Source organism: Nannospalax galili, unplaced genomic scaffold (assembly GCF_000622305.1).
Source record: "Nannospalax galili isolate Female #2095 unplaced genomic scaffold, S.galili_v1.0 scaffold296, whole genome shotgun sequence".
In the NCBI taxonomy this organism is placed as follows: domain Eukaryota; kingdom Metazoa; phylum Chordata; class Mammalia; order Rodentia; family Spalacidae; genus Nannospalax; species Nannospalax galili.
Window position 1 is genome coordinate 4,630,700 of NW_008340113.1, and position 10,219 is coordinate 4,640,918.

Genomic DNA, 10,219 nt, shown 5'->3' on the forward strand with positions numbered 1-10,219 from the left:
CAATTCTTCATTTCAAAATGTCTTAAAGGACCCAAAATAACCTGGAATAGACTCCATTTCTCTGCAACTACACTCGGAGAGGAAGGGAGGAACATTTTCTATGCCAGATGTTATTTCCGTATATACAATAGGCATTATAAAGGCAGAGTTTTTTCTCAGTTGATAGCAATACCAAGGCTTACAGAGACTAATGTACCCAACACAGAGCCAGTAAAGAAAAGCTGATCCCATTCCAAATTAGTAGAAATGCCCTATTTCCAAAGTGTAACAGTGACACAATTGCCAATTTATATCAGAATGTCCTTAAAGGTGCATGCTCCTCAAAAGGTGGGCTAGTGGAGCACAGGCAATGGACATGGGGTCACAGACAGCACTTACAGGTACCCTTTAATTTGACTGAGGACCACTAAGTTCTAAGATCTAAGGTCTATGGGCTTTATCCAGGAAACGCTAGTCAAAAATAACCAGGTACTCAGCTAGTTCAGACTCTTGGGCTCAGTTTTAATTGATACTTTTTTTTTTCTTCTATAAGAAGGAAATCAAAGAGAAAAGCAATTCACATTCTTCCAAAATGCAATGATTTAAAGGAGGATTTAGGAATGGTTCCAGTCTTCCTCAAAGGAAACTTAGAGCTCAGTTACTGCTTATGTTGCTGCACTCAGAACCAATACTAAGCAGGCTAAGTTGCCGAGGTATACAGCCCTAAGGAATTCCCATGGCATAGATGCATTCCTTGCTATTCCCCTTACTGTACAAAAGAGGAAACTAAGACTGAGAGGACAAAGTACTTGCTAAAGGTCATATGATTTGAGTTGACTTAGACAAAGTCACCTGCTTCTATAGCCTGAAGCCAGGGGTCAACCCAGATCCTACCGTCACCAGCTAGTTATACTTCTTTATGGAATTTCTGGCTTAAAGTTGATTATAACTCTTTGCCTGAAAATGAGGCATATTATAGGAAAGAGAAGCACTCTCAACAGATTATTACCTTAAGATATAACTTGTGAAGAAGGAAAAAACCTGAGCACAGGAGAATACAATCAGTCTTGTTTATTCCTAATACCCAAAGTGTGTGTGTGTGTATGGCAGGAGTGTTCACACAGATGAGGGCCCACAAAGTTTCTCCAAATTCTCATATCCTGAGAAATTCTAAGTAATGCATAGATACTCACTGTTAATAGCAAGAGCTGGCAATATCTTTATCTAATACCTAAGACTTCAGTAGTAGTAGTAGTAGTAGTAGTATGTATGTATGTATGCTGCATTTTCAATGTAGTAAAGTATATTAGAAAATATTTTTTGTGATTTTAAAAATATAGATGTACTTTAAGTATCTTTGAACTACAACTCCTTTTAAAGAAAAAGGTTTTACAGTTAAACCAAACGTAGTTAATAGCTATCATTTAGTAACCACATTTTTTCTGTTTAGAAAAAATTATAAACTATACATACACAACATCAATCAATACATGGAGCTAAATTACAAGCAGACTCATCTAGATGTATTACCTCTGGTTTCTGTCTGTTTCCAACTACTAGTCTTTAGGGAATGTCTTCCATCTTTCCACGCAAAATTATTTAATTTTTATATAAAAGCATTTAAAAATAAATTCTAATACCACAGCTGCCTTTCTCTCAGTGAGACTGTCCCACAGAGAGTCAGTGTTAAAACATCTACAGTCATGCAAGAGTGACTTTCCATACCTCTAAAGAGACAGGAATAGAATTCATCTTCCTCTAATAATCTGCCTTCTCCCCACCCTCCAAATTAAGGGCTATCTGGCTTCAGGCAAGAAATGAGGTACTAATGCTCTCAGAACACCCCAAGAGAAAACCAAATGGATGGTGCTCAACCTACACCACCAGTGAGACCCTGAACAATGATGAGAACAAACACAACTGTAGCTTATGTACTAAAGACATACTCACTTCTTATAAAATTAGAAAAAGAAGAAAAGAGATACATAGAATTAGGGTTTAGGAAATATTGTTGTTGCATAGACTGTCCTCCAACCAGCAGACAACGGACAGATGCTATCCTCCCAAGCCTGGTTGCACTCACTTGCCTAGCATCATCACACCCAAACTTTGCTGTTACTCTCTTCAAGAAAGGAGGGGCAGAGAGAGCCAGCCACACCTCCCAATCAAGCAGTCAGCCCTAAGTGAGGGGGGGGGCTAAGGGTATATAAGCTGAAGAAGGCAAAGGGAGGTTCTTGCTCCATTTTGTGTGGCTGTGGGGAGGTTATATCCATGCCTGGTTGGAGACTTTTCAGTGTGGCCTTAGGAGGGGAGCACCCACACTCCTGTGAGCAAATCCTCACCCATTGCTCTGTAAGTAAGCCCAATAAACTCACTGGTTTCCAAGACTGCAGTTTGGAAAATTGAACCTTGGTTTGTTGTGGAGACCAAGGGAGGACAGGGCCTGATGTCTGTTGTGCCTCCCAAGAGATTTTAAGCTACAATTCTGTAAGCCATTACATGTACCAAGGATTGAAATCAAGAATTGTCAAAGCATTAGGAAAATAAAAGTTAAATGGGGAATGATGCCTCTCCTCCTAGCCTAGAGAAGAAAAGGGGTTGCTAGACTCTCCCCCATGGCTTTCCTCTAGAGGATATGACTTCCTTAGCCAATTAATTCCAGTTCAGCTTTGCTTAGCCCCACTGCCATTGCACATTCCTTTCCTACTGGGCCTACTCACAGAAACAATATAGCTCACATGGGAAAACAACTTATAAGTAAATCAGTGCCAACTCCCCTAAGACTACCTTTCACTTCTGGTCATAATCCACAGACCTTGTAGAAATGTCGTGCAGACAAAGCTATCCCTGCAACTGTATGCAGTGGTCTGTGCCTGCTGAGGTCCAAAGATAATTCTAACTTTTCCCTGGTAACTTGGGGCATCACATCTGGTTACAATTCTGAAGGTCACACATTCTGACTACTCTCTACCTCCACAAGCATAATCTCTTAAAGTAATAAGTACACATTGCTCCAGGTCAGGCAAGGAGCAGTCAAGACTCCTAAAGAAATGCAAATATGACCCTTGACACTCTTACTCAAAATTCATCTAATCCAGTCACAGGCAAATCCTAAGTAAAAATATGCAAATGTGGATGATGGGATTGTTTAGTGGTCACAGCTAGAAAAGGGAAAAAAGACAACATATACTTTGTTTTCACATGTAACAAAACAGCACAAAACAGTGAATTAGGAAGTTAGCAAGGCTTGTGAATAAGAGTATGTCTTTCTAACCCATTTTGGACAAAATGATGGTTCAGAAATCCACATATCTCTATAATGCCCATGTAAACTCAAATACTCGCTCAAATAAACACAGCCTATGCCACTGGTAAGTAGGTGAGTGAAGAGCTCTCCTGAAAAGCAATGGCACAACACAATCAACTAAGAAGAATAGGAATTAGGTGGCTGGATGCATTCTTGACCCACAACACAAAGTCCAAGAACCATAGTTCTAGTTACTTCATTAGAAATAGTTCTTCCTTCTTACAGCCAAATCTTACCCAGCACATATAAATGATTCGGTAATCCAAAAGTAAAATTTAACTCTTTCCAGGATACTCAACTAAATTCTAACTACCAAAAGCATCCAGGTAAGCAAGGTGATGGGGCAAGAGGGGAGGGTACAAGAAAGCCACTAGAAACACAGATCCTCATTCTAATCTGCATGTATTTATTGACAGTATGCACTTCCCTTGGTAGTGAGCAAGACAAAACTAGTGAGCCACATGCCAGGCATTTGCCACATTAAAAAAAAAAAAAAAAAAAAGGTGCCCACTGGAGAGATGGCTCAGTGGTTAAGAACACTGGCTGTTCTTGCAGAAGACCGAGGTTCAAATCCCAACACCCACATGGCATCTAACAAATGTCCGTTACTCCAGTTCCAGGAGATCCCATAGTCTCTTCTGTCCTCCGCAGGCATTGCATGACACGGGTGCACTTACCTCCATTCAGGCAACACACGCATACACATAAAAATAAAAATAATAAAATATTTAAAAAATTTAAAATAATTTTAAAAAGTGCCCTAACAGCAAAACCTAAACTGACACAGAATATAGACTATCTTGCATGTCTTTTCTAAATATTTAGACAATATAAAGGCTTAATCAGGTAAGAAAAAGTAAGAGCAGCTAGTCAAAAGTCCCATTAGTTTATTTATTATGTAAAGCCTTTCATTCTGACCTATCTTCTGCCTAGTCTCAATGCTTAATGACAGAAGTAAAGATGAAGCTCTTGTCCTGCTGATGATTTTCAAATCTCCATGACTGGATGACAAACGGGAATAATTTTTAGCAACATTACAATGCATGACAGCAAAATATTTTAACAACTGAATTTTGCTTAGCACATAAGAAAATACTCCACTATATAAACACATTTAAATTATGTTACATTGAAGTTAACAAGGTGACGTTGGAATGAGAGCACTATTTTAGAAATGCGAAATACAAACATGAAGAAAATGGCAAGGCCAAAATCAGTTCCACAATCCCTTTTCTACAAAAATCACTGAAATGAAAACTTGTAGCCATCAAATCAACTACCTTACCTCTTGGGACAGGAAAGGAATGACTTGTGCACAGATAGCATTTAGTCTCTTAACAATCTCTGCCTGCAAAAAAAAAAAAAAGAGAGAGAAAGAGAGAGAGAGAGAGAAAGAGAGAGAGAGAGAGAGAGGGGGGACAATAAGACAGAACAGTCAGCTTGTTACAGATTCCCAAAATATTAACAGAATGCTATTAAAACACACTTCATATTCTGGCTGGTGATATTTCCTAAGGAAGAGGAAAACGATCTCATCAGCAAGCCCATTAAAAGGAGGCAGTGACAAGAGTACCACATTAATGGCAGGATTTATTGACCAGCATTCATCTTTAAAAGTTAACCTTTAAGCACTAGGGCAATAAAAACAAATTTAATCTCCATGACTAGAAATCAGTTTTCAAAGCCTTCATCAGGACTCTTGCCCACTCTAATGTTTTCCATAAAACCCCAAGTCTTTAAGAAAGTGGATGACAAACACATTCTTCTTTCTAAATCCCAACTTTTCCATTACTAACTCATTGGCTTTCTACAGTTGTGCAGAAGTACAGCTCTCTCTTTTCCATCCTCTCTTGGGTCCAAACAGTCCTTGAACTTACAATCCCAATGCCTCAGCCTTCCAGAGTGCTGGAATTATGGGCACGGGCTGCTGCACCTTGCAGCCTTTGATTGTAAACACTGGCACTGTGATTTTATATTTAGTTCCCAACTCCTAAAAAAAATCATCATCAATCAAGTATACTGATTATGAAACGCTGAGGAATAGGATGTTTTCAAGCAGTAATGGTTTCCACCTTTTTCAGGAAGGGTTTTCAGTACACAGAATTTTAGAACATGGTAATAAGGCCATGGTATACTTAGTAGAAAGCAATTTGAGTCTAAGAACATTATCTTTTTACTACAGATCTGCAAATATTTCAACAAAGTTAGTCTATAGAGAAGTTAATCTTTAATTTTTTTTTGAAATATAGAAAAAAATGTATATGCCTCAAGCTAATCATTTTCCTGTCTTGGGATAGGTTTTAAAACCAAAAAGAAAAATGAACTGTTAAATGGTTTTTAAAAAAGTTTTTCAGAACTTTACTAATGTTCACCTTAAGATATATCTTCAGATGGCATGTTACACACTTTTTGATGAACAGGCATAATTTTTTAATATATCCATATACATGCACACAAAATTGCTTACATTTTAAAGATGCGGTGGTGGAAAGTAGAGGTGAGAAATGTTAAAGGCAGAAAATGTACAACAATTACTATTTTGGAGACAGTCTTAAAATAAATCCCATTCAGGATCAGTTCTTCATTTATAAGAAAACAAAGAAGTTCTTTTTCTTGCTAAGTCATTACCAAAATGACAGCAAGACTATTTGTGCAATCTATGCTTCCTTCTTTTATCAGCAACCCTTTTGACTTTGTAGCTATGCAATCTTTTAAATGCCAGCACCTTAAAAATTCTGCCAGCCAAGATAAAACACAAATTCACCATGAAGTTTCCAACCAAGGTTTTCCATTCCAACCTGCACTCCTAACAGAATGGACAAAGGCCTAGCACCAATAAGCAGCAATGTCTAAGACTCTGCTGTGCTGACCTGACTTAATTTACTGCCAAAGCCCCATGGAGCAGTTAGCCATCCTTTAAGAATGCTTAAACCACTATGAAAGGCTACAATGAGAATCACAAACCACTCTCCACCTGGATGAACATACCACAGTGGTTATGAGGTTAAATTTGAGGGTTAGCTAAGAAAACAGAGTACCATTCGGGAGGCTGAAAGCAGAGTATCTCAAAGGCAGTTAAGCTTTTTGTAGGAAGAGGTGGGGGGTGGGAATGAAAGATAATGAGATGTTTTGGGAAAGACCAAACTGATGATTCTTTTGCTTAGAACCATCTGCCAAGCATATTTTCTTCATTATGTTGTTTATACAAATAAAATAGTCCCTTGCTAGGAGGTTTGAAAAAAAATGTGTGGGCACATAGGAAAACTGAATTTTGAGTCTGCCTACATAATGTAGGCAGTAAAAACTACTCAGGAAACTCACTCATCTGGTAAAATAAAAACCAAGAATTATTTGGTGCCTTAATTTTGGACCAAAGCTATGTGAAGTTTGAGCAACTATTTATGGAAAAAAAATTCAACAAGAAGCAAATATAAAAAGAACAAAAGTCTTAATACTAAAAATTATGTATGTTAACTGGGGAAAAAAAGTGTAAAATCTTGGAACTTTTTCTTTAAAGGTCTTTTTTTGTTTAAAAGATTTCTTAATTTCCTTAAGCTGTCATACCAATAGATTTTCATGGACACGCTAATTGGCAGCAAGGGGGTGGGGTGTGTCTGTGTGATTTCGTAAAATTAAGCGGACCATTCCTCACTTTGAAAGCTAAAGTTGCCTCGGAAACACTGCTGTTTCCATGGTCATCTAATTCTGCTTCTTCTGTCCCACAGGACTCAGCTTAAGGGAGGCATCATTTATTTTCTAGCCTTTCTACTGGGCTTCAGGATCAGCCAGTAGTACTGTGGACATACACTTCTAATGGCCTATGTTTTGAAACTGAGTCTAATCTAATGGTGTAAGGCCCAAACTCCTTTTCTAGCACAACCATTAAAGGATGTAGGTTATTGCTGTTGTCACCATTGATATTTGTCATTGTAATGTAATTAGGGCCCTAAAATGATGCATTACAGCCCTTGGCACAGCTTCTATTAAAATCTTTTCTTCTGTTCACTGAACTGCGACCTGCTTTCTGATGAATAACAGACAGACAGCTTCAGGGTAAGGAGCAGATTTATCAAAGTATTTTTTCAGTTTTGAGGAAAGAAGGAAAACGGCAACGCTAGGAGAAGAGCCACAGCACACATCTGAATCGCATCTGACCACTTGAAATTCTGATTGCATCTGATGAATCCGGCTTAGACAATATACCCCAGACTTCGAATCACATGGCTAATCAGGACTCTAATCTGCTACCCATCGGCCTATCCTAGTTCTTTGGCTTCCAATCAAATTTATAGGTGATGTGGGTCATGCATCCCTGAGCACTGCATTCAGAGATCACCCATTTGAAACAGAGATGCTGAAATACTGTTCGTTGTTAGGGGTCCTTGTGGAGCTATGGTATCTGATGATAACCTACTGCCTTTTACAGCTTGTGATACTCCAAATCAGCATTTATTATCCCAATGAAAAAGACAACTGTTCATATCAAAATATAACACACACAAAAAGTATACTTTGTCAAACAAATCAAATAATTAACAATATTTGACACTTCAATTACAACTTCCCTTATTTGTCAAGAAACATATTGAAGAAAAATAAGCTGATGGGGCTAAACGGGACAGCTCAGCAGTTAAGAAGGTTTGAGCTTTTACAGAGAACCTGGGTTCAGATCCCAGCACATCAGCTCACAACCACTTATAACTCCAATTCCAAGGGATCTGATGAGCTCTTTTGGAGTCCACCTGAACCTTTAAGTATGTGGAGCAAATACACTCCATATACACCTAACTTTTTAAAATTTCTCTAATTTTTTAAAATAAAGTTTAATCTGTATTTTCCTACCCTCAACTAACCATTGCTCTATTTCTTCTTTTTAGTTTCCCACATTTATATCATAGTCCAATAAAAGGAACTAATAAAAATGATAATCATTCCTCCTTTAAAAAAAAAAAACTTGGAAAGGGAACAACAAAAAAGACACTTTATGAAAAAATCCCTTGACTACGCACACGACACCTGACACTGAATGCCATCAGACTGACAAAAGTGGAGATGGAGACTGGACAGCAACGTGACCGGACAGTAAGACTGGTGGGGGGGGGACAGAAACTAATCTTTCAAACTACTTATTTCCACACTTTAATACTAAAGGCAAGTTGGAAAATGTATCAGCTACTTTATATCAAGGAAAAGATATTTTTCAAAGTACTAAGGTTGTTTTTGAAAGCTTCCCATTCCACTTTCTCCAATAAGAGTCACTGTCTGCAGGTGCTCAATTCATATCATCTTCAATAATATGATGGTGTCAATTATTCAATCCATTTTCACCTCTCTACCCTTCAGTGTGGTTATTTTTTGTCAACTTGACACAAACTAAAGTCACCTGGGAAGAGGGCACTTCAACTGAAGACTTTCCCAGATCAATCTGGCCTGTGGTGATGGCTGTGAGGACATTTTCTTAATTGTTAGTTGATATGAGAGGGCCCAGCCCATTGTGGGCAGTATCATCCCTAGGCAGGCTAAGCTTGAATCTGAAGCAAACCAGTACGCAGCATTTCTTCATGGTCTCTGCTCCAGTTCCTGCCTCTAGGTTCCTGCTCTGGCTTCCCTGTATAATAGACTGTAATCTGAAAGCCAAATCCTTCCCGTGTTGCTTTTGGTCAGTGTTTTATCACAGCAACAAAAATCAAACTAGAACATGAAGTGAGTTACACTGAAACAATGACCCCACCCATGGTAGCACTCAGGCAATGTTAACCTGATTCACACTTTGAACTCACATATGTGTTATTTTATTGAATGTGCTATCAAGTGCCCGCTGTGCAACTCAGTTAACTGGATATTTACAAGTACCCCATTTGTTTGGTCTAACAAGATATCTGGTACTATTTGTGGCACTCATGCAACAATAGGCAGGATAATATCCTTAAGAGAGGCACAGTGTTATCTACATCTCAGGATTCTATTTCAATCTATTCCTAAAGGTTAAATTAGCGTTTTATAAACTTTTTACAATGGTGAAGAAAAATGCTGCTCCTTCCTCTCACCTTTGAGTTTTCTGGAAGTGTTTGAGGGAAATCTAAGCTGGATGTCTCTTATTCTGTTCTGTTTAATACTTTTCCAATATGAGGAGGGAATCAAGAGACTGATATATTAGGTACTATGGTCAATCACTGTGCCTGACATTCAGTCACTCATACAAGGTCAAATCATTGCAGTAAAGTCTGAAACACCACCACCACCAACAAACCAACAACACTGTTGTAACTAATGTCTGGTTAGGCTCAGCTACACCAGAGGAAAAGGCAGGGAATACAGAAAAAAAGACAGGAGGGTAAAGTGGGACATCAGCAGGAGTAAGGGAAGAAAATTACTTTCTCTAGCAGATTTAACCTCAGCCTTTGCAGAACTGGAACTGGTCAAAGAACCCCATTACGCTGTGATCACTGAAACACTCAAGCTCTGAGATACTTTGCTCCTCAGCACTCCTCTGTGACTGTCATAGCAAGTGCTATAAACTACTTTTTTTTTTCCCCACCCCAAATATACACAGGTCTTTGAATTAACTTACAATTAAGCATTTTGATACCTAGCCATAGGGAAAGGAACATGTTCTGGTTTGTGATAGGTAAAAATGTTGGGAGAGAGAGAGCGTGCGGTGGAGAGCACGAGCGGATGGATGGAGGAGGTACCAAGGCACAGATGGAATTCTCAGCGGGATACAGATTTATTTCGCACGGGGCACCTTTCCCTCAGGGAAGGGAAAGATGTCAGCGAAGAAAAAGAGGGAAGGGAAAGAGGGGAGGGAAGGGAAGGGAAAGAGGGGAGGGGAGGGAAGGGAAAGGGGAGGGGAGGTGGGAAGGGAAAGATGGGAAGGGAAAGATGGGAAGGGAAAGATGGGAAGGGAAAGATGGGAAGGGAAAGATGGGAAGG

The 10,219-nt window shown here is 38.9% G+C and overlaps 1 protein-coding gene across 15 annotated transcripts in view; it reads right to left on the minus strand.

Moving 5' to 3' along the window:
• The window catches only part of Tle4 (TLE family member 4, transcriptional corepressor), a 158,426-nt gene that overhangs the window by 114,818 nt on the left and 33,389 nt on the right, over positions 1–10,219 (minus strand). For 11 of the 15 annotated variants that reach the window (XM_029564506.1, XM_008835090.3, XM_008835088.3 and 8 more), the window contains one exon: positions 4,572–4,634. The exons of the other annotated variants lie outside the window; for them this stretch is intronic. In XM_029564506.1, coding sequence (XP_029420366.1) covers positions 4,572–4,634 — 63 coding nt within the window. The remainder of the gene's footprint in view (positions 1–4,571; positions 4,635–10,219) is intronic. 15 annotated transcript variants of the gene reach the window in all.